The sequence below is a fragment of the Rattus norvegicus genome, chromosome 6 (genome assembly GCF_036323735.1).
Source record: "Rattus norvegicus strain BN/NHsdMcwi chromosome 6, GRCr8, whole genome shotgun sequence".
NCBI classification, from domain to species: Eukaryota; Metazoa; Chordata; class Mammalia; order Rodentia; family Muridae; genus Rattus; species Rattus norvegicus.
Genome location: NC_086024.1, coordinates 53,835,666 through 53,860,197, shown reverse-complemented (window position 1 = coordinate 53,860,197; position 24,532 = coordinate 53,835,666). Strand labels below are relative to the sequence as shown.

The following is a 24,532-nucleotide window of genomic DNA, read 5'->3' as shown; positions in this document are numbered from 1 at the left end:
CCAAGTTCAGGCCATTTGAGAAAGCAGACTCTACATGCTCCATTGTCTCAAAGTGAGGCCGGACATGTATGTTTAGTACCAGACGACTGATTAAAGCACATATGTATAATCACAATGTAATATGAATATTACAGCATCAATTGCATTATGCACAGTTTGTTTCTAGGATGTCTGACTGAGGCTCTCTACTACATAGTCAACCACAGATAAAAATGCTATCTTTCATACCTATAAATAAGTTGTATTGTTTTCATATACATTTCATATACATATGTATTTGGATATTTTGTGAATTAGAAGAGAAAAAGGCCAATGACCTTTCTCTGTCACTGTCAACTTGTAAGGCCCTGGGAAAGTTCTTCTGTAAGATCAGGGTAATTGCACAGCTGAAGCCTTGACTGAAGCTTGTGAAATGCCTGAGTGCTCATAAAAATGCAGAGCAGATAGGGTGGCTCACACTGCGGTCAAGGGGAAGCCTACCTGTTTACTACATCTGCGATATTAACTACAGCGTTCGTCAGTCGTCTTGGGGCCAATGAATAGAAGCAATACTTTCTCCTCCTTGTAATTAATGGACGGCCCCAAATTGTTCTAGCCTTTTTATACTTGTAACAGAAACTGCTCGGTGCTCCCACAGCTCTACTCTTTCTTGGTTAAAATACACAATCTCTCATTGTCTGGTTAGTGTCTTCCTGTTCAGAGGGATTCACGCAAACCTTCTCTCTCCCACCCGTCATAGCCTGCCTCTCTCCTGATGCAACTGATTTTCATCCCCCAGTTTCTTATTCATTTCAACAAGTACTTCTCTTCTACTCTGTGTCTTCATGGTGTGTGTGTGTACATGTGTGTGTGTGTGTGTGTGTGTGTGTGTAGTGTGTATGTGTGTAGTGTGTGTATAGTGTGTATAGTGTGTGTAGTGTGTGTGTAGTGTCTGTAGTGTGTGTGTGTGTAGTGTGTGTGTAGTGTGTGTAATGTGTGTGTAGTGTTTGTGTAGTGTGTATGTAGTATGTGTGTGTGGTATGTGTGTGTAGTGTATGTAATGTGTGTGTAGTGTGTGTGTAGTGTGTATGTAGTATGTGTGTGTGGTATGTGTGTGTAGTGTGTGTAGTGTGTGTGTATTTAGTGTGTGTGTAGTGTGTGTGTATGTGTGTGTAGTGTGTCTGTGTTGTTGTATGTGTATGTGTATGTGTGTAGTGTATGTGTGTGTGTAGTATGTGTGTGTAATGTGTGTATATGTGTGTGTGTAGTATGTAGTGTGTGTAGTGTGTGTATAGTGTGTGTGTATGTAGTGTGTGTGTAGTGTGTGTGTAGTGTGTGTGTATGTGTGTGCTTTTGTGCTCTGACTTTCACTCCTATAATAATCTATTTTGTCTCAACTCTCAGTGACTGGCCCTTCTTTTACTAGTCAGTATCAGAGGCGTTCTTGTCATCATATTTATTGCATCTTTTTCAATTGATGTCCTTTGAAGTGAACTTGGAAGTATGGCCCAGGAAAGACAACCTGTAGGTTGGGGACGGCTGATTCCTATGGACTGCCACCATTCTGTAGCTAGATTGGGAGAACATTTGCCAAATATTCCTATCCAACCTGAAGCTAAATATCCCATTAGCATGTTTGTCACATAACAGAAACTGAGCAGTTTCTGTTACAAGTATAGAAAGGCTAGAAAAATTTGGGGGCATCCCACTAACAGAAAGGAGGAGAAAATACTGCTTATATTGACTGACCCCTAGAGCCCCTCTTTATGTGTTATTTGGCCCAATGGGGACCACTGTTCCTCAGCCTCGTCTCTTTAGGATGTGTGTCTTTCCCTTCACTGCGTCAGACTGGTCTGCCTGGGGCTAACAGGCCCATGGGTGGTCATGCAGTTTAGGAAGTGTTGTGTCAGGTAATAAAAGATATTCTTAATTTGGTCATTAGGTGTCCTGACAGGGCTCCTACTAATTGATTTTGGATAGATGGTTCATACCTGAAGTCCAGTGAGAAGTTACAAGTAGTGGCAGGAAGATGTTGGGTTTAGGTTCTTCCAGCCTAGGTTGAGCACCAAGGAACTAACTAGTTATAGAATAATATCTCATTGAATTTCATGAGAAGAGTCCTCCCGTGACAGCCAGTGAAAGAGATCTGGTAGGTTTAAACAACAGACCTCAAATCATAAAGTCACTGAATGACAGAAGTCCTTTGATTTCATACTTCACAATTTTTAACCCCGATAATCAAGGATTGGGTAATATTTAGAGAACACTACAGTCATGGAGGCAGGAGCTAGTATCAGAAGTAAAACCTCTTCAGTGTTTAGCTTTGATAGAGCCCTAGTTATCAGAAATAGACTTGACTGGGTCTTGAAAGCATCCTATTAAGTGAGCTGTAAAATCAGCTCTACACTAGTAGGTGACACTGAGTCACTCAAGAGTGCGTTGATATTCCTAACCCGCTGTCTACAGCTGGGGTCCGTTCCAGGGCCTACATAGGATAGGAGGGGGAAACGGGGAGGATTCATAGCAGAAGAGTCTGGCAGTTCTTACTACCCAATATTCCCATCTCCAACATGGCTCCACTAAATGTCGTGCCACTAACTTGACTCTTTGGACTGCAGCTCTCACGTCAGAAATGAGGGAGACAGATACTCCCATTCCCACGTTGCTATAAGTGATGTAGGTGGGGAATTCATTTTAATGGCTGGAGACTTTTGGGACGGCACAAAATGGACATTCTGTAGTAACTGAAGCTCTTCCTCCAAACTTCTACATCTGGGGACAAATTCATGATCATAAGTTTATAGTGTTTAATTTCTAATAGTTTGTAGAGAAGCTCTGGTTTTGTTAGTCTGGAAACGCAATTGTTGGGTTACTCTAGTGACTATGTAGGGTGATTTCGGTAACATGCATTTAATGTGGGGTGAGGGTTTTGCCTTCTTAAATTTAAAATGTTTTAAAATATCATGGCTCTTTAGAATTTTTGGCTGAGTTTTCCAGTATCATTTTCTTTGTCTTTTCAACAGAATTGACATCTCTTCACACAGACTAAAATTTGTAACATGCCTAAAAATCTCTCGTGTTTTCAAAGACCTTGAAGTTGAAATTGTGTGAGAAAAAACATGTTACACGTGAAGAGACATGGATGGAGTTGTATTTAAAAAAACTGATAGTGACAGATTTATTTATGTCAGAGGTACAAAAGCAAAAACAAAGCCCTCTCAAGCAGGGGTCACGAGAGCAGCCAGTGAGCTACCACTAACTTCTGGCTAGAAAGCAGGAAGTCAGGGTTCCCATTGTGCATGTCCTTTTTGTTTCCCTGGGCCGTGTCCTTTTGCATCTACCATGTCGCCGAGTGAACAGAGTGTTTGGCAAGGTGGGGAAGGTCGTCGCATCTTCACAGCGGGTTTTCCCTTGCCAGGTTCTTGCCTCCTGTACTGCCGTCTGTGGGCCTGTTTTCTGACATGCTGGCTGCTTCCTTTTCCATTGCCGTGGTGGCTTACGCTATTGCAGTGTCTGTAGGGAAAGTCTACGCCACCAAGCATGACTACATCATCGATGGGAACCAGGTATGGCCACCTACTCGCTGAGCTGAATGTAGAAGGCTGAAAACAAGTTAAGATAACTCAAGTGGGGGGATTTTGGTTTCACCTAAGGGAAGTGTTGGTTTCTTACACTGGCCTTTATTGACTTGATTTTTCTCTTGTCCTTGCTCATTAAAAATTATTTTGAAATATGCATCTGAGGTCACCTTACTTCTTAAGAAATAAGCTAAATCAACACTGTCTTGGTTTCCATGGCTGTGGTAAAAAAACACGATGGCCAAAAGCAATCTGGGGAGGAAAGGGTTTATTTCAGCTCACAGTTTGTAGCCTGTAGTCCAGGGAAGACAGACAAAGAACTCAAGGCAGGAACCTGGAGGCAGGAGCTGATGCAGAGGTCATGGAGGGGTGCTGCTTACTGACTTTCTCCCCATGACTTGCTCAGTCTGCTTTCTTTTAGAACCCAGAGCCACCAGCCCAGGTATGTCACTGCTACAGTGAGCTGAGCCCTTCAATTAATCATTAATTAAAGAAAAGAAGCCCCACAAGCCAGGCAACAGTAGCGCATGCCTTTGCTCTCAGCTTTCAGGAGGTAAAGACAGGTGACTCTTGGAGTTCGAGAGTCTGTAGAGTGAGTTCTAGGACAGATAGGGCTATACAGAGAAACCCTGTCTAGAAAAACCAAGCAAACAAACAAAACAAAAACAACAAAACAAAAATTTTAAAAAGAAAGAAAAAGAAAACAATGCCTTACAGGTTTGGCAATAGGCCAAAGGAAGCGGGTTATTTTCTCAGTTGAGGCTCCTTCTTCCAAAATGACTCTAGCTTGGGTCAAGTTCACATAAAGCCAGCATAAGCACTAATTTAAGCAAAAGCTAATTCTGTTAGGTCAAAATCAACATAAAAGTTAACTATTAAGTTTTAACAAAAGAGCTTTTCATGTGGCCAAGTAACTCTTGGGTGATTTATTGCCATTTTAAGTGGCTATTGTGTATATGCTCAAGATGTGGTGGGCATGTGTGCCACAGAACATGTGTGGTGGGCAGTGGACAACTTTGCGGTGTCAGATCTCTCTTTTCACCTTTGCATGGGTTCTGAGACTTGAACTCATGTCCCCAGGCTTGTATGGCCCCACCCACTCAGCCGTTCTACTGGACACTTGATGAGGGTCTGGCAAGTATTCTCTCTGCAGCATCCTTGTCACCCAGTCTCTCCCTTAGGAATTCATTGCCTTCGGGATAAGCAACGTCTTCTCTGGATTTTTTTCCTGTTTTGTGGCTACCACTGCTCTGTCTCGAACGGCTGTCCAGGAGAGCACTGGGGGGAAGACACAGGTATGTAGAGTCAGAGGGATAACACTGATATTAGGAAACAGGAGGAGGAGGGTGTCTCAGAGAGGCTTCTGCAGAACTGGACACAATGGTTCATAACCTTCAGAGAGGGACTTGTGTTTCCTTATCTGATCCAACTTGGGCCTCATTGCTTTGACTTGCCCGACTCTTATCAAAAACTTCCTTAATGGCAATATTTATGGGCTCCTGAACCAGGATTGCCAAATTCTTATTTGTCAGTGTTCACCTGGCTGATGATAACCGCACACAGAACAACACACAGAACTACACTCAGAACTGCAAAAGGAAAGGGGAGGCTGGAGAGATGGCTCAGTGGTTAAGAGCACCGACTGCTCTTCCAGAGACTGTGAGTTCAATTCCCAGCAACCACATGGTAGCTCACAACCATCTAATGTGGATGTGGTGCCCTCTTCTGGTGTGTCTGAAGACAGGAACAGTGTACTCACATACATAAAGTAAACAAATAAATCTGTTTTTAGACAGGCTGAGGATACAGATAAGAATTTGTGCTCTGAATGTGTGAGGCCCTGAGTCCAATATCCAGTACCACAGTGGGAAAATGAAGCTTTTTGAAGCCTAGCAATTTATATATATGTAGGCCAGAAAAGGGAATGGGATCCCCTGGGACTGGAGTTACAGATGGTTGTGAGCCACCATGTGGGTGCTGTGACTTGAACCCAGGACCTCTGGAAGAGCAGTCAGTGCTTTTAACTACTGATCCATCTCTCCAACCCAAGTTACTATACTATCTGTTCATATTTCCTTTCAAAAGTCAGGAACTTCTCCAGATGCTTTTAGACTCACAGAACAACAATTTGTTGGGCAAGAATGTTTTTGTTGTGACATTTTGGGGTTTCTTCCTGAGTATTATTTCTGTTCTTGGAGTTTTGAATACGGATTTAATTTTGCCTCTTAAATATGGCTTTTGGTTGTTGCTTTCACAAGGTAACCATAAAACCAGCATCGCAGTTAATCTCTGGATAATCCTCCTGAGGCTGGTCAAAAAGCTCAGGAAATGCTCTCAAAGTCTGTTTCAAACCAGACTCAGCTTCACACAGACCAGAGCCCAGCCTTGGACTAGAACTGGGTTTCTGCCAAGCCTCAGAAGGCTTTCGCTTCTTGACATAGGAAAGAACATTATTTAGGACCAAAAAGGCCCGAGAGTGTAAAAGAGAATAAACCCAAGATGCTGTAAAACACAGGATACTCAAGGCAGAAGCATAGGAATGGGAGCAAATGGTGAGAACACAGTGATGCCGGCACGGCTTGCCCATGGAGAACTCCAGATGTCCTTACAGCACAGTGGATGCCTCCACGGTATGGATGACATTTACACAATACAGATGGTGTTGCCATAGTGCAGATGACATCACCCCTTATGTGTGGTGCTCCTCTCCTATTAATTGGCCTCTACCAATTTTTGGCTACCCTGAAGCAAAATTTAATTTTAATTCTTAGAGTTTTTCTAAAAACAAAAACGAAAAAACAAAACAAACAGAAAACCTTTTTGCAATTATTTCTAGTTTAGAGGAAACCCTAAACTAGTTTAAAAGTTCTAGTTTAAAGGAACCCGTTACACACCAAGAAGCTAAAGCAGAGGCCTATTGTCTGTTGCCAAGAGGAAGTGTAGTCAGAGTTCAGCCCCAAGCTATGCCTGCTGCATGCTGAAGCGGTCAGCATCTGGAGATCCTGCAGCTTGCATTAGTGGTGAGCACTGATGCTTCCCAGGATGCATGGTGCCCTGTGGGTGCAGCTGGATTCCCCAGCTGCTGTCTGCCATTCTCCTGCTGTTGTCTTCAGGCCCAAACAAGGCATGGGCGGGCTGCCCCATAATGATGTCCATGTAAGGTGACCTCCTTGGCAGAGGGCTGGGGGATAATGGTGTTCTGGTAAGTTAATATCCTCGGCCACACACTGGCCTGTATTATAGTTAGCAGGGAAGGAAGCCAGGAGTTCAGCAATGAAGAAGGGAGCAAGGCAGGAATGGCTTGATATTTAATTACTGAAGAGCATATTAAGTTCTGGGGTTAAAAGTCTAAGGCCTTGGACTGAAATCCAGGGACCTGTGACCAATCAAATGATCGAGTCCTCTTGTGTGGTTTCTCATATTTAATGCTAGAGCGTCCACTTCAGTGTGAGTGGGAATACCACTTGGATCTACCTCGATGGGGCGCTGAGAGGACTGAACAAGACAGAGTGCTAGCACACACTGATACTACTGTTTACACCTTGAGGGAGGAGTGGTCTCTTAGCATCCGTGACACACGTGCTGGGCCTGGCACCTAAGGAGTACCAGACACGCAGTTGCTGAAGAACAAACAGAAGAGCCATTGTTGGTGGGCTTTAACTGTTTTCTATACTGGGACTGCGGAAGAACCACACCTTCCTCCCTGTTCTTTTTCCCCCCACCACACTGACTTCTGCTGGCTCAGAAAAGAAGGGATTCTTAATACAAATCACTCCATAGCTCTGATTGCCCTCTCACTTAACAATAATTCGTTTGCCAGGAACTGAGTCTTCTCAGAGGTAGTGCAGTCTGTGCTTTCCCACACATCAGGCTTATACAGTAAGTTCAAGTAATCAATCCCTTAAAAGTTTGGATGTTGTGATAGAGATCAGCCTTGACTCTATAATTAGAGATTTCTACTACATATCCTTGGTGAGCGAGTGGCCAGTCTCCTGCCCTGGGTTGTGCAGACAGTTGTCCCTGTCTCCAAATGCACTTCTTAAAGTTCTTCAATCGTAGCAAACATGCAAGTGACTCAATAAATACCGATCAAGTAACAGGAGGAGATAGAAGACATGAAGGGAGGAGGGGGAAGGGGAGAGGGAAGAGGGGGGAAGAAAACAGGAGGGGGAGGGCAAGAGGGAGGAGGGGGAGGGCAAAAGGGAGGAGGGGGAGGGGGAGAGGGAGGAGGGGGGAAGAAAACAGGAGGGGGAGGGCAAAAGGGAAGAGGGGGAGGGCAAAAGGGAGGAGGGGGAGGGGGAGAGGGAGGAGGGGGGAAGAAAACAGGAGGGGGAGGGCAAAAGGGAGGAGGGGGAGGGCAAAAGGGAGGAGGGGGAGGGCAAAAGGGAGGAGGGGGAGGGCAAAAGGGAGGAGGGAGAGGGGAAAAGGGGGGAGGGGAGGGGGAAAGGGAGGAGGGGGAGGGGGAAAGGGAGGAGGGGGAGGGGAAGAAGGGAAGAGGGGAAGGGGAAGAAGGGAGGAGGGGGAGCGGAAGAAGGGAAGAGGGGAAGGAGAAGAAGGGAGGAGGAGGGAAAGAAGGGGACTATTACCGTTTTAGACAGAAGAGGAAACTATTCACTATGGTGCTGGGAACCTGGGCCACGGATCCAGAAGATCGTTGATATTGATAGGAACAGGAAGTAGACAACGTAGAGTGAAATTCTTAATATATATAATATTCATAATATTGCCCAGGCTGACCCATACCTAAACATAAACAGCCAGTATGCCAGATGGAGTGCATGCTTCCTCTGACATTTGCTGTGTCTGCTTCTTTTCTCTGGACGCCGGACGGTGCATGGGGCCGTGCTTTTGCTCAAATTGCTCACCTTGTCTGTTCCTTTCTCTGACCAGTCTGCTTCTGCTTCCCTGTCTTTTCTCCTTTGCTGCAGAGTTTCTAGTCTTCAGATCAGCCATGGCTTATGCTGTCTCAGCAGAGAATTCATTGGCCAAACCAACTGATCAGACCAGGAATAGTCCCCACCCCTCAGCCTCTCTCCTAACTCTTTATGGATCTTAGCAGAACTTTTCTTTTGCCAGCGAAGGTAAAGTTTCTGAGCTTCCTTTACCCCACGATTGCCCCACTGCTGCAGCCAGAGTTTGGAATCTGTGCCTACAATCGTTGGAGGAGGCAGGAGCAGTGGTCTTGGTGTGCCAGTGTGAAACTGTGAATTTGTGATGAGATGGGGTCATTTATTTTCTCTGAGGTGTTTTTGGCAATTACGATGGGTACATCTCTTAGAGTAACCGTTGTGGCTGCTGATTTCACTCTGCAGAAAAGTCATAAGGATTCATCCCCCCAAAATGTGACGGCCATCTTGGTTATTGGAGAAATCGGGAGGGTCTATGTCTCATGGCATGGCAAACAACCAGAAGGTTGACCTCCTAAATCAACACCAGTGGGCACTAGCCAGGCAAATGTGAGGGAAAACAAACTAGCTTGACTAGCTTTAATAGCCTTGGTTTTCCTATTCTCTTTAACTTCTCAGCAATGCTGGGTATATATTGCTCGTTTCTCTAAATACTGAGCAGAAAGGGAGAGATGAGGAGGGACTCAGTGTGTCTGCGTGCACTCCTGTGGTGAGCAAGGCGTGCCCACCTCATGGAAAGTGTCTTTCAGGTGGCAGGCCTCATCTCAGCTGTGATTGTGATGGTCGCGATCGTTGCCCTGGGGAAGCTTCTGGAACCCTTGCAGAAGGTAAAACCCTGCTTTGCTGTACACCACTTTCTCTTCAGCAGACTCTTCTAAGAGAAAGAGCTGGAGATTGGAAATCAACACGTGGGAACCATTGCCTTGAATAACACAACCTTCCCTGTCTCTGTGCAGTCTGTCTTGGCAGCCGTCGTCATTGCCAACCTGAAAGGGATGTTTATGCAGGTGTGTGATGTTCCTCGTCTGTGGAAGCAGAATAAGACTGATGCCGTAAGTCGCCTACCACACAACTTCCTCGATGCACCTGTCACTCACGACGTTCACTCCCTAAGTCTAGCCTGGTAACAGGCAAAGAAAGCCCTGATGTCTTCTGTGTGAAGGTCCAGATCTCTGGGAAGATTCATTTTCAATTGCTTGTTTGTTATCTGATGAACTAATATAGATCTTCTCGTTTTCTTCCCCCTCTAGGTTATCTGGGTGTTTACATGCATAATGTCCATCATTCTGGGGCTGGACCTCGGTTTGCTGGCTGGTCTTTTATTTGGACTACTGACTGTGGTCCTGAGAGTTCAGTTGTAAGTACTAAAAGACAAAACAAACCCACCCACCCCCACCCCACCCCCAAAAGACAAAATACAAACTCAGGCATCTGATAGGAGGCACTGAAGTTTCCCAGCCTGTTTCAATTAATGAAGACACATCTTTTATAATATTATATACTGACTGAGTGTATGGATCACACACAGCACCTTACCCCGTTGACTAGGTCTGATTAGTCTTACCCTGCAGGTGAGAAAGTTTAAGCTCAGAAAGCTTAGCGGTCTTTCTTAATGCTGTCAGTTACTAATTGGCAGAAGTAAGTGTTAAACCCCGATGCATCTCACTCCCTATCTGTGCCCTCCCTCAGGAGCTCCACTCTGCTCCCTCGAGGGCTCCACTCTGCTCTCCCTTGGTTGGTTGTCTTAACATGAAGGATAAACACGTGGATCAGCCAAAGTCTGAACGTGCTTTGTTTTAATCCTGGTTAAATCAGATGACCATTAGAGGCGCTGGGCATCCATCGTGGAACTGGGCACCGGGCACAGGGCAAGTCGGCTCCTCGATATATTGCCAGTCATTTTACTCTTTAAAGCTAATAACTCATTATACGACTGCGCTCTTTACGGTGGTTATTACAGTCAGGATTCATTCGAGTCCGACAGACAAGGCACATAATGCCCAATTATGTGAAGTAAACACGATTAGGTTGTATGCTCAGTGGACGCAGCCGAGCCATGAGTCATGGGACAAATAGCCGATGGAGGCAGGCTGAAGGCGGATTATCTGGTTGGTGACGGGTTTGTTTTGACGTTGGTTTTAGTTATGTGTCCTCCTGGGCTTGCAGAGCACAGCCTCTGCCCCCTTTAGGTGTTTTTTGTTTGTTTGTTTTTGTTTTTTCTTGCCTGTTCAGATGTCTTCCCTCTTCTCTGCCTGGGTTGTGATAGGAGAAGATGGCAGGGAAAGCACCAACATAGCTGTATCTTCAGTTTAGCATGGGCTCCTACCGGCCAACCAGCTCTCTGCCCACCCTCCCTCTGTTCGCATGTTGGTTCCTACTTGAAAGGCCCGTGACTGGCCCCCTCAGCACCCTAGCAGCACAGGGTCCTGAAAGACTTCATTAGCTTCCGAAGGGCCCAGTTTGCTACAAGGAAACAATGAGGAGGCTGTCTGTAGGGCACATTGCCTCTTGTGCTGAGCGTGCTCAGCGGTTCCTTCTTTTGTGAGATTGCTTGAGAAGGAAGGGTTTTGTTTTTTTTTTTTTTTTCCTTTTTCTTTGAGAAAGATTAACTTATGATTTAACTTAAAAATGAGCTCAGTGTTGCGAGCCAAGGGAAAAACCTGGCGGTACAATTTAGTTGCTGGTTTGGTAACCAGGCTCCTAGCCAACAAAAAGCAATACCATTTACAGTATTTAATTTCCAGTGATTATAACATTGATCCCAGAGAGCACAATGCTGAAAGGACCCCAAGCAGTTAGTCCTTCTCCATGGGCTGCACTCAGCATATGTCACTCGTCACAGTTGGAGAGACATGGAATTTATATAATTGCACGAGGAACAGGAAATCGGCGGTCTGGTCGATAGGCAGGGCTTGCTTCACGCAGGCTGCTGCTTTGAGAAGCAGAGACTAGTCCGATCACTTGCAGACACCATACTCCATCAGCAGGTTGCCATAAATCACAAGGAAGTGGAAGGAACCAGAGCCCCACGTGTCAAACACAGGCTCTGTGTCCTTCACTCGGTGGCTCCTCTTACTCCTCTGGACATGATTTTATGGACTAATAAAAATAGTCATAATAGTGCCGGCCATTCAGAGTTACAGCCGGGCTTCAGGGGTTTACCATATGAGAAAGCTCGACGCCTCTGCTATAAATTGTTATGCACTCCAAAGCGCTCATTATGTCTCACAGCCATCAGAAGAGACTCACAGTTAGTTCTTTCTTTAGCTCCACGCAAACACCAGCTGTTCATTTCAGAGTTAGATACAGGGAAATGTCATCGGCAATAAAGACCGAGTCCAAAACACCAGAACGATGTTCTCTCTCATGGCTGTGATTTCTTTTTAACTGTTGTAAAAAATACTAAGGGGTTGGGGATTTAGCTCAGTGGTAGCGCGCTTGCCTAGAAAGCGCAAGGCCCTGGGTTCGGTCCTCAGCTCCGAAAAATAGAAAAAAAATAGAAAGAAAAAATACTACTACTACTACTAATAATAATAAAATAAAATATAAAGTCCAGGTGTTCATTTTTCTTCTCGCAGCCCTTCGTGGAATGGCCTTGGAAGTGTCCCCAGCACAGACATCTACAAAAGTATCACACATTATAAAAACGTAAGTGCCTTTGTGAGACGCTTGTCCTAGGAAGGCTTGCTAGCCCGGAATTCAAGGAGCCCCTGGTTTCTTTTGGTGTGTTCCGTACAAGCCAAGAGCACTTCTGTTGGGAAAGTCATCAACAGACTGAGTGTCTTGAGAACTTTGGGTTCTTTATGAATCGATTACAGGATATCTGCCCAGGCTAGTGGAATGTTACTTTGGTGTAAAAACTCATGAGGGATTAAATATAGGAAATTAGATTATTTGCAGATATTTGATAAAAATTACATCTGTCTGCATCCATAGTCTTTGTAATATATTATAATCCATAGTCCTTTTGCCTGACGTCTCTAATGTTTTTTTAAGGGCAATTTAAAAAAGATATTTACTTATTTTCTTATGGGTTGATGTTTTGCCTGCATGTGTGTCTGTGTAAGGGTGCCAGGTCCCTGGAACTGGAGGTACAGTTGTGGGCCACCATGTGGGTGCTGGGAATTTTACATTCGACCTAGAATTCTACTAGCAGTTCTTAGTTTATTTCCATAATCTTTCTGTAGTGTTGAGCTAAGTATCATCAAGAGAAAACAAAACAAAACAAAATAAAAAGCAAACTAATTCAGCAGCTGGAGAGATCAAGAGGCTGTGTAAAACACGCCATGGTAACAGGATACCGTGTCTATAGAAACACATATGAGAATCCTGTTGCTTTTTAGAAGCCAGACTGTGCAAGAGATTGGCAATTGCACGGAACGCTGTCTCTGCTCAGTTCTGCGGCTTAACGTGGAATCAGTTCTGAGCTCTGTCTTGGTGGGCCTTGTCTTTCGGGCCCAGATAGATGTTCTCATATGATAGGGATAGACCAACATGGCTGTGGTCGCTTAGGACTAGATGACTCTATGGTGCTGTGAGATTCACTCTTGGAGCAGTCACTTAGTAAGGTACAAACAAAGAAACAAAAAACCCATAAGGCAGTTTCTGAACCCCAAAGAATCTTAGCAAAATCAAAACCGTCCGTCGTGGTGGCTGGGTCAATCCTGTTGCCTTTAGAGCGTCTTTCTTCATCCAGGTAGCAGCAGCCTGTTAGCAAGTATAATGCTGCACTCTGCTTCCCTTCTGATTCTGTGGCCTCTGGTGCTGTGCATCTTCTGAGTAACTCCCCGTAGCTCAGAGGAGCTCTGCTCAGCTCTTCTTAGCAACCATGTCATCACAGCAGGCAGGATGTGAAGTGGGGATTAGAGATGTGGATTTGCTTAACCTCCCCCTCTCCCTCCCCTCCCCTCCACCCTCTATCCTCTCTCTCTTTCCCCCCTCCCCTCCTCCACCCCTCCCCCCCCCCGTCCCCCTTTTAAAAAATTCCAGCTTGAAGAGCCTGAAGGGGTGAAGATCCTGAGATTTTCCAGTCCCATTTTTTATGGCAATGTCGATGGTTTTAAAAAATGCGTCAAGTCAACAGTAAGTATTTTATTCCTACAAGTTTGATTTAAAAAAAAAAACACTTATTTTCAGATTTCATTTATCAAGTATCAGGAATAAGGCCTTATGCTTGGTTCTCTTTGTGTGAGGTATTAAAAACTCTATTGTGGCACGGTATGGTAATTTGAGCATTTGAGAGGCTCAGGCAGGAGGATTGCTCTAAGTTTTAGGCCAGCCAGGCCTACAGACTTAGACCTAGACTCACAAAACAAAATACAAAATGAACAAACAATTCTATCATAACATCTGTGCTCCAAATAACCTACAATGTGGGAGAGGAGGGAGGAGGGGGAGAGGAGTCTGAGGCGTGCACGTTAGGAAGCAAAGGTCAGAAGGCTGGGAGTGCCGAGTTCCAGAGGCTGTGTGAACAGTTGCTCTAGCAGAGGAAAGCCAGAGAATCCAGGTACCTTTGGTGAACAGATTTGAAGCAGTGCCATGCTCTGAAAAGTTTGAGTTAGAAAAATGGTTTCATTCTTATAATGTGTGTTTTTGCTAATGTGTTAGTTTTATTACTTAATTTTATTAGGAAATAGTTTTAAATGTTAAAAAAAATAGAAAAGGAGTTGAAAGACAGCTTAATTGTCAAGAATACTTACTGATCCATTAGAGGAAGAGTTTGGTTCCTGTAGCCACATCAAGTGGCTCATAAATACTTATAAATACAGCTTCAAGGGATCTGGTCCTCATGGGCACCTGCACACAGGGGTACAACCATGCACACGTAAATAAAATAACTTATAAGTTAATAAAAGAAACTTTAGTTGCAGATGCTGGTAATCTCTTAGGTTTCTGTTACTGGGATAAAAATACCATGACCAAAAGGAAAGAGTTTGCTTCACCTTACAACTCTCAGTTGTATTCATCACTGAAGGAAAGTCAGGGCAGGAACTGAATCGGAAGCCATGGGGGAGTGCTGCTTACTGACTTGCTCCTTGTGGCTTGCTCAGCCTGTTTTCTTAAACAACTCAAGACCTCATGGCAAAGGTGACACTGCCCATCCGGGGCTGGGCCCTCCCACATGAAACATTAAGCAAGAAAATTTCTGACAAATTTGTCTACAGGCCAATCTTCTGAGCCATTTTCTCAGTTGAACGTCCTCTTCCCAGTGACTCTAGCCTGTGTCAGTCAGGTTGACATAAAACTCACCAACAAACAGTGTGAGGAAGGTCCTGTGCTGGCTGTTTGGAGGTGTGTTACCTGGGAACTGAGAGAGGGGGACAGGAGAGAGAAAGGCTGTCCTGTGGAGTAAAGAGTAAAAAGCACCATGTGGGAAAGGACTAGAAGGCTCTATGTCCAGTGCCATGCATGAGGAACTTGATATTTGCCCCTGCGTGAGGGTTTCCTGCTTCAAGAGTAGACTTTTCCCCCATAACCAAGTAGATCTGTGGCATCAAGAAAATATAGACTTAGACGTAAACTTTGTTGTTGTTGTTGTTATCTTTTGTACTGGCTTGGAGCCTCTGATCTGCTGGTCTTCCCCTCTTATCTGTAGTCAGAGGTACTGCTCTGCTCTGTGGCTGAAATCAGCTGATCTGTTCTGTAGGCACCAGGAGAGGGTAGGGATAAATGAAACCAGCGAAGAGGAGTCTATTTCCTTAGACCTCACAATTTCTTTTCTGGCAGGGTTTCTTTCAAAATGGTATCTTTTAAGAAACCTCCATTCTGACGGTTGGAGAGATGACGCAGGTCTTAAGAGAGTGTACTGCTCTTTGAAGGACCGGAGTTCAATTCCCCAGCACCTACGTAGGGGTACTCACAGCCACCTGTAATGTCAGCTCCAGGGGGCCTATACCTCCTCAGGACTCCTTATCTACTCACATGTACACAACGCACATTCAGACACATAATTAAAAGTTAAAAAGAAGCAGCCACTCTGGTAGCAAATGCCATGGAACATTAGGAAGCAGACATTTTACGTAACTGACATTTGTTTCCAAAGGTTGGATTTGATGCCATTAGAGTATATAACAAGAGGCTGAAAGCACTAAGAAGAATACAGAAACTCATCAAAAAAGGACAACTCAGGGCAACCAAGGTGAGGCAAGCCCCTTCTTTCCCCTCCTTGGTCCTTTCTCTGATGAAAGCAGTTAGACAGCCTACAACAGACCCTCCTTGGTGTCCAGATGCACATGGGCAGTGACAGGTGTGTATTGGAGAACAGCTGATCTGTTCTGTAGGCGACAGGGAAAGGTAGGGATAAATGAAACCTGCAGAGCTCCCTGGAGACAGGGTCTGGCCCCTCCCCATTAAAAATGAGCATCTGTACTCATTTTAAACACTTTTGCTGAAAAGAACAAGGAACAAATTCAGTGCCAAGGTAACTGAAAGTAATAGAAAGTAATGGGAAACTGTAATGGTAATTTCCTGTTTGCAGCTTTTGCTGTAATTTTTTTTTTTTTGTATCTCCCAGAAAAGTCCCACAATCATCCAGAAATCAATTTTGGTTTTTGGCCCTTCTGTTCTTCTATCAAAGTGTAGATGGTGGCAAGATCCATCCCCAGGGATTGCATCCCCTGGTTGTATTTGTTTTCCAAAGAATGGTCTGTGCAGGACTTTTAAACATGCGGGGCAGACTGCTGAAAGGCATTTGGTATTATTATTGACAATTAAGTTCGAAGTGTTTTCCTTTGTTAGAACGGGATTATAAGTGACGTTGGCTCATCAAATAACGCTTTTGAGCCTGATGAAGATGTCGAAGAGCCAGAGGAGCTTGATATCCCAACCAAGGAAATTGAGATTCAAGTGGACTGGAACTCTGAACTCCCGGTGAAAGTGAATGTCCCGAAGGTGCCAATCCACAGCCTGGTGCTGGACTGTGGAGCTGTGTCCTTCCTGGATGTGGTAGGAGTGAGGTCACTGCGAATGGTGAGGTTCCGGCTGTTCGTACTGTAGACCTGGGGCTTTGGCAGCAGTGAAGTGATGGAGTGGGTCACACGGCCTCGTGAAAAGGCTCTGTAGTTTGTCTAAGTAAATTTTCTCCCCTCCTCTTCCTCCTCCTCCTCCCTTTCGGCAATAGAGCATAAGTTCTGGAGTTGGGCTCTGTGAGATGAATTCTGCCTCCACCACCAAGAACAAGTTTCTTAATCTGCCTTTTTTTTTTTTTTACTTCTTTTCTAATGTATGCATGATGATGGTATTTACTACCCGGGTATCATGAAGATCAGATAGGCAGAGTATCAATAATCTGGGGGGCTGGAGAGATGGCTCAGCGGTTAGGAGCACAGACTGCTCTTCTAGAGGTCCTGAGTTCAAATCCCAGCAACCACATGGTGGCTCACAACCATCTGTAATGAGATCTGATGCCCTCTACTGGTGTTATCTGAAGACAGCTACAGTGTACTCATATATAATAGATCTTTAAAAAAAAAAAAAAAAGAGAGAATCTGGTACACAGACACCTCTCAGAAGATGTTAACACTGAGTATGTTTTGTTTTTCTGAGAACATAAATGGACCGTGGAAATAAGGAAAGTGGTGAAGTCTGTATTGAGTATTGTATTTTACTTGTTACAGAAACAGCAGCAGGACAGGACTAAAAGAGCAGACACTGGTCTGCAGCAGGGGCAGGCCTCAGGTTAGATCCAGGAAGTCAGGGCAAGAGTTGAGCAACATGCAGGACAGAAGCACTCACAGCAACTGCAGAATTTCACGTTCCTTCATTGGATGCTTCAAGGTGTGCTGGTTGCTGCACCTGGCAGAAGACTCATGTGACGAGGCGGCCATGATTGCTCGGCTAGAGAGGAAGACAGATGTTAAATATTCAAAAAAACCACTGCAGTAGGTGCTTCAGAGTACTCTAAATAGGTGCTACCCCAAGGGTCAAATTTAGATGAAGCTTTAGGTAGGTATCAAGAGGGTCAGCAGGGTGAGGTACCAACAATAGATAGAATGACAGTAAGCAGGCTCCTACGTGGTTTTAGCCTAGCTGAGGGCTACCACTGCAGGGCCAGAGACAGATGCATGGGGCTGGATGCAAGGTAGGAAAGTAATTAATACTTGGCAAAAGACTGAGACTTCTGTGTGGTTCTGTTCTCTCGGCAGATCTTGTTAGCTCATCTGAGAACACAGGCTGGTTCTCTGTTGTTTATCGTACTCTGTGTAGTGACTCAGACCCATTATAGATTATACTGGCCCATTGGCTTAATGGCTTCGGAGAGTCCCAGTGCCAGAGTATGTCCCGCACTTGAATAGCCGAGTATGTTACAGTGACCATCACTATTGCTCACGGGCCTGGTGTCTGGGTGTTTAAAAATCAAACTTCTGATGGTCGCTGAAAATTTGCATGTAGTTTTAAGGGATTTTAGAGAAATTCGACACATCCCCTTCCTAATTTCTTCCAACAGTCACAGGATGAAAAAAACTATAGGACAAAAGTACAATCAAGATGATTGGCATTGGTGCATTTAAAACAAACACTGCGTGGTTAGTCAGGTTTTACTTTTTCAGACATTCTTACACCTCTTGTTATAGTGAGCAAGACCTGTTTGGGAGCCCAGGTACGTCACTGTTTGCTTCTGCAGGTATTTCCTGAGCACCTCTGTGTTATAAACTGCTATGCTCCGAGACACTGGGTGGTGTTCTTCCTGCCTTCTTAAAACAGGATATTGCTAAGTGGTCAAGAACCTTGACCTAAAATCCCCCAGCCTCAGTCTTCTGAGTGCTAGCATTACCTGTGTGAGCTACCTTACCTGGTGAGCTGCATCTTAAGATACTGACTTTCATGCTTGCATACAGCATAGTGGCAAGCTGAAATATCTAAAGTTTCCCAGTAACAAATCTCCTGAAAGGCTTGATTAACCACAGAAATGTTGACAGTTCCCCTGAACAAATGTTTAAATATGACTGAATTCTTCTCTGTTTTTAGATTGTCAAAGAATTTCAGAGGATTGATGTGAATGTGTACTTTGCTTTGCTTCAAGGTAAATGCCCGAGTGATTATCTATCAAACTTGCTTCACATCTCCTCCCTTGGAACGTGAATATATGTTGTCTGAAGGACTTCTTAAAAAAAAATTAAAATTAGAAGAAAACTATTTTGTATTGTAGTAGAGAATGTCTAAGAAAATATGTCATCTACGTTACTTTTAACCACAGTGATGAAGAATCATGTGTTATTTCCGAGACTTTTCAACACCACAAATGACGCTGTATCAATTACAATATCTCGGGGCATTTTTGAGCTTTGAGAGAGGTTTCTTCCAACTTGTTCCACAGAGCTGGCAAAGTATAAGACTTGTTCCTTGACAATGGTGTTAAGTGAACAGGGAACATTTTGGGGGGAGAGCAGAGGTAAGATGGCCAAGGTCTCTTGGAACAGGAGGAATGCCAAGGGTATGAGTCTCTGCGACTTGCCTGTAGGTGGAAGAAGGTACTAGCCTTAGGTTGGGTTTTCTGAAAGAGTCTGAGATGGAGATTCATGCACAAGGGGTGGAGGGAGAGAGAAGAGGCACAGGGCATGAGGCAAAGCTGCTCAAGCACCTGACCGCAGAAGTCTGATTACACAAGTGGCTCTGCACGGGAGCAGCGGTGCAAGGCCCCAGCTCATACTCTCATGTGTCAGTCAGCAGAGGTTGGCCAGGTGTGTGTGTGTGTGTGTGTGTGTGTGTGTGTGTGTGTGTGTAGTCTCCCAGGCCTCTTCAAGTCAGACAGCTCCCACTGGCCAGAGAACATTCTCTGAGAGGTGCACAGCTGTGAACGAGCGGCCAAGCTCACAGCAGCTGGGGCTTGACAAAAAGGTGACCAAGTCAGACTACAAGCAACTGTGGGATAGCCTTTCTGCAGGTGCTGGCAAATAAAGACAGGTATGTCAGAGCAGGCTCGTGGTTTAGAGACCAGAAAACTGTGAAGAGAAGGCACTACAAAAATTGATATTATGAAATTCTTTTTTTCCCCTACTAACTCTTTCCTTTTTCCTTTGCAGACGATGTACTAGAAAAGATGGAGCAGTGTGGGTTCTTTGATGACAACATTAGGAAGGACAGATTCTTCCTGACAGTTCATGATGCCATACTCTACCTGCAGAACCAGGCCAAATCCAGGGAGGGCCAGGATTCCCTGCTAGAGACGGTAAACATTTCACCTAACTCTTGTCTGAAACCCAGCCTAACCTCGGGCTTTTCGATATCTGTTGAATGTCACAGAGCCCGTTTCTCATCAGTGAAATGGAGATAAAGACTGCTTACTGCTCGGGAGACCCCAGGACTAAGGTAGTTTCTAGGAAGGGGCCCAGTAGTGCCCAAGACATGATAATTCTACACCGACAGATGTGGCATTTGCTACAATGCTTTTTTTTAGAAGACAACACCGAATCTTGGATTTTTGGTGATGTGGATGAATAAATGTGGTATATATTATACCAATGAGGAGGCCTTAATTTACAAAGTTAAAATTCAATTTATATTTTTGAAAGAGAAAACAAAGGAGTGGCTGGGAAGACTGCTCAGTGAGGAAAGGCCTGATTGCCGTGGAAGTTTAAAGATCTCATCCTCAGCATCCATGCAAATAAAGTAAAAATAAGCAAAACGCCGGGAAAGCAGGCCTGGTTGTCTGTGCCTATGTACCACTGTGGGGTGTGGAGATGCGTAGATCCCCACGGCTCTCTGGCCAGCCGGTATAGCCAAGATGGCTCCATATTTAGTGAGGGTCCCTATCTAAAATAATGAGATGGAGAGCGACAAAGACAAATGTCCTGATATTAACCTCTGACCTTTACTTGCACCCTCACAGGCAAGTACACCCCTCCCCCAAACCAACCATAAACAAATCCAGGTTCATTTTCTCCAACAAAATGGAAAACACTGAAATTTCCTATAAGCCTCATTTTGTCAATTCTGCATACAAATAACCAGAAGATGTAAACCTGTTGGACTCCTTGCCTGGGCCTAAATGAGAGCCCGTTCCTTCCCACCCTTTCACAACGAACTTGGGACACTGTCATAGCTTCTTTCCCATTGCTGTGCTGAAAATACCATGACCAAGAGTTTAATTTAGCTTATGGTTCCAGAGGGTTAAAGTTCACAGTGTCAGGAAAGGTATCATTCAGAAGCAGGAGCAGGAAGCTGGCTGACCACATTTTATCCACACACAAAAGGAGAGGACAGGAAGTGGGGCAAGGCCTCAAAGTTGGCCCCCAGTGACATACTTCCTGTAGCAAGGCTCCACCATCTACATGTTCCACAATTTCCCCAAAGAGTCAACCAGGGATTAAATGTTCAAATACATGAGCCTACATGGGACATTGTCCATTTGAATGACCATCAACACCCATGAAAAATAATTACCCTTGTAACAATCACACTGTATTCCTTCTGCTGTTTTCCAAGATTAGGATAAGTAGATCTTGTATCACAGATTAGAAGTTGGTGTTTGGAGTAAAACTAATTTAGAAACTATTAATATTATTCAGCCCTGTCAGGGCAGAGGATGCTCTGCTAATGTACCTGGGAAAAGGAGCAGCCCAAATTATTAGAAGTGTCCATCTCAAATGTACATGAGGAAAAAAGCACTAAACCCTCACCTACTTGAAAAAAAAGGGGGGGGAGGCTAGGTGCTGGAGAGGTGGCTTAGTGGTTAAATGCACTGGATGCTTCTCCAGAGGACCCAGGCTCAGTTTCCAGTACCCACATGGTGGCTCAAAACCATCTATAACTCTAGTAGTAAGGAATCTGACCCTCTCTGTGCCTAGGCATACATATGCCACACATCCATACATGAAGAGAAACCACTCATATACAGAAAGTAAACAAAACTTTTTTTTCTTTTTAACAATATAAAAACGACATTTGAAAACTCACCACTTTTGTTTTCAAAGCATTTACAGAATTTCTAACTCTAGATTTAAAAGCAAAGCTGACCCATATAGCTTTCGAAATCACACATTAAAGGTAAAATGAAACCAAGGTAGCAAGCTCCTTCTCAACAGGAAAGCAGTTAGGTAAGTGGTTAGTGCCCGCTGTGATGTAAAATCTTAGGACAGGTATGATGAAGCTGAGTGAGGAACACTGTGACTTCCCACTGTGCCAGTGAGGGGCTGCGAGTGAGGCTGGATTTTCACTTCCATTCTGGGTAAATGATTCTTTGCAAGATGGGTAGAGCCTTCCAGGTTCCAGTGAGACTGGGAGCCTTGCCTGTTTCCACAGGGTCTAGCGTGAAACCTGAGCCATCCTCACCAATGGTTTCCTCTATTTCATAGTCACTTGTGTGGGAAGGACATTGTAGATGCAGAGATAAGAGCTCTTCCCCACTTTGGTCTATTACAAGATGTGTCCCAGAATTGGCACAATCAATAGTTACACCTAATTCTGCCATTCTCACCACCTTGAGACCCGTGTGCAGGGACCTAGCCTTCTAATTTTCACACTAATGAAGAGCACTGAGCTGTTTGTGAGACAAAAACGTTGAAAACCAATACTAGAGGGCACCATTCTAGCTTTGGTTTATATTTGCCATTGCTCTATAAATGCCTTTCTCTATGCACAAGACAAATACAAGTCATACCGATATCCTCTGTGGGGAGGACTAAACTATTATCTCAAAAGAGTGGGACTGTCCCAAACAGCCAACTCCTCCTTCAATAAAACGAAATTCCACTCAGTTCAAGGAGGGCGCCTATATCGTCCTCAGTCACAGCCTGCCGCAGTGTAATCACAGTGTGCTCAAAGCTTTTTAAGTGATCTTAGGTCAGCTGTCAACTTCCTGGTTGAAGGCAGTGGAGGTGTCTTGCTAGGGGGGGGGGGCACACTTCAGAGGTCAGAAAAGGGAACTGCTGAACTTTATACGATGGAGAACTGGATCTGCTCACATCTGAATATAAAAAAATGGTGAAGGGAAAAAAATCTCAAGATGAGAAATATGAAAGAACAGGAAATTAGAAGTAGATTCTGAAGTATACAGATCAGATGAGAGCGCTCACAAGGCTTCAAATCGTCCTTGGCGATGTTTGCTGTATGTTGACGCTATTGTGTTTTCAATAAACACTGTGTGTTCTTTTTGTCAAGATCACTCTCATTCAAGACTGCAAAGATCCTCTTGAACTGATGGAAGCAGAGATAAATGAGGAAGAGCTTGATGTTCAGGATGAGGTATGGTCATTGCTTTCTTTTGTAGAGAATAATTGCATTTTTGAAAGATTTATTTATTCTATATAAGCACACTGTGGCTGTCTTCAGACGCACCAGAAGACGGCATCAGATCCCATTACAGATGGTTGTGAGCCACCATGTCGTTGCTGGGATTTGAACTCAGGACCTCCGGAAGAGCAGCCAGTGCTCTTAACCACTGAGCCATCTCTCCAGCCCGATAATTGCATTTAATCTCAAATAAACTGAGTAAATAAGCAGTGGATAGGTTTAAGAACCACCTGGGGAAAATCCAAAAACACCTGAAAGGTATGGCTTCAAAGAGAAACAGAAACTGGAAATTCCCTCAGGATGGCACGGACTTGGAGCACACAGAGATAACCAGTGATGGGTAGCTATAGGCTAGTTCTCATTTTATATTGAATTCAAAACACACTTCTTCCTGGAGACCGAAGGCTGAGGAGTAGGGAAATGGGATACAGGGGAGTCCTAACTCAGGATCACAGGACCTTCTTCATCTAACTGGTGATGGCTCACACAACTCTTCTCACCAGGAGGCCGCCGCCTCTGGTGCCCTTCCATCAGACGATTCCTAGGAAGGTTGACCGAACCTGGAGAAACTGAGCAACTTTAGTGCTTCACTCCTAAGAGAATTGAAACAACAGAAAATCAAATTCTGAAATTACCAAAGGGTATAAATAAAAAGAAGAAAATTTTATACTTGATCTTAGCCAAAAGGCTGAGAAGTAATTTTAAAAAATATATATATATATATATAGGTTGAAAGATTTTTTTAGAAACAAATAATGTGATATCCTAGCCCATGAAGAAATCCCTCCTCCACTGACCTGATTCACTTCATTTAGCTTTTCTATGAACAGCATGTTCTCAAGGGACTTTTCCATGGATAGAAATCCCCGTTAATTGTGCTTATAAAAGTGAACTTGCCCTTTGTATAATAACCACTGAGCTGTGCCTTCCTTCCCTTGGGCCAGGCCGTGAGTTACTGATGGCAGCTCTGTCTCCCCTAGACTCCGTGAGCAGCTCTTTCAATAATGCTGCCGCTCTTACGGACATGCAGTCTTTCAGTGTTTTGCTGGCCAAAAAGGGGACCTAGAAGTAGTCAGGGTGCCATGGAAACCATGAAATCTGACTATTTTGAGCTCATCAAGATACTCAGAAGATGTATATCTGTTTTTATCATAGCTACATCAAAATCTTGGGCTCTGCTGAACAGGAATCAAAAAGACATTTTCATCTTCACACAAATGGTGATGGGCCAGAGTTCTCACTCATACTTAGGTGACCGGCTTCTGCTTTAAATGCAAGGTCACATGCAGTTTTGCTAGATTGCATCTTGGTTCTAGTTTATTAACAGTTTCTGGTTGACTCTGTCATCTCATATATTCCCTCTCTAACCTGGGGGGCAGACAAGTCTGATAGGCAAGCTATGGCTCCCAGGTCCTGATAAAGAGCACTAGGTGGTACTACGCTGGAATGGATAGCTACTAATTTCCACGTAAAATGGTCATTCAGCTACGGCTTCTAAGGTTATGAAGCATGGTAGCAGTTGAAAACCAGATAGACCTGTGGACTATTCCTGGAGCTGGTACTTACTGGCCGTTCAGCCAGCACAGCCCTGTGATTTCAGTATCTGCATGTACAATAGAGGTGATCGTGCAGAGGGGCAGAAACCGAAGACTGTGTGTGAAGAGGAGCTCTTCGTACTCAGTGCCCAGTGAACAGTAATAACTGCTTTTCATAACCCAAATTACAAGACGGGGGTTGAAAGGGTCTTCTCTCCTTTTATTGAAGATATGTACCTTGCTAAAATTAAGAAAGCAGTACTAGAAAAACATACTTTAAAAAAAGATGATGTAGCCCCAAGGA

At 44.3% G+C, this 24,532-nt stretch overlaps 1 protein-coding gene and 1 long non-coding RNA gene across 6 annotated transcripts in view; one reads left to right on the top strand and one right to left on the bottom strand.

Moving 5' to 3' along the window:
* The window catches only part of Slc26a4 (solute carrier family 26 member 4), a 38,867-nt gene that overhangs the window by 13,771 nt on the left and 564 nt on the right, over window positions 1-24,532 (top strand). For all 4 annotated transcript variants that reach the window (XM_017594054.3, XM_008764576.4, XM_008764577.4 and 1 more), the window contains 12 exon segments: window positions 3,398-3,545; window positions 4,739-4,852; window positions 9,214-9,291; window positions 9,421-9,516; window positions 9,715-9,821; window positions 12,043-12,112; window positions 13,454-13,546; window positions 15,507-15,602; window positions 16,202-16,432; window positions 18,431-18,485; window positions 19,486-19,631; window positions 22,562-22,645. In XM_017594054.3, coding sequence (XP_017449543.1) covers window positions 3,398-3,545; window positions 4,739-4,852; window positions 9,214-9,291; window positions 9,421-9,516; window positions 9,715-9,821; window positions 12,043-12,112; window positions 13,454-13,546; window positions 15,507-15,602; window positions 16,202-16,432; window positions 18,431-18,485; window positions 19,486-19,631; window positions 22,562-22,645 — 1,318 coding nt within the window.
* Window positions 17,035-24,532, bottom strand: part of LOC102555378 (uncharacterized) — a 30,384-nt gene continuing 22,886 nt past the window's right edge. Inside the window, exons 3-4 of one of the 2 annotated variants that reach the window (XR_001838366.2) lie at window positions 23,194-23,286; window positions 17,035-17,299 (exon numbers count right to left, since the gene is read on the bottom strand). This is a non-coding gene — a long non-coding RNA (uncharacterized LOC102555378). Of the gene's footprint in view, window positions 17,300-23,030; window positions 23,287-24,532 lie in introns of those variants that run through there. The other variant, XR_010052582.1, reaches the window with a different exon arrangement.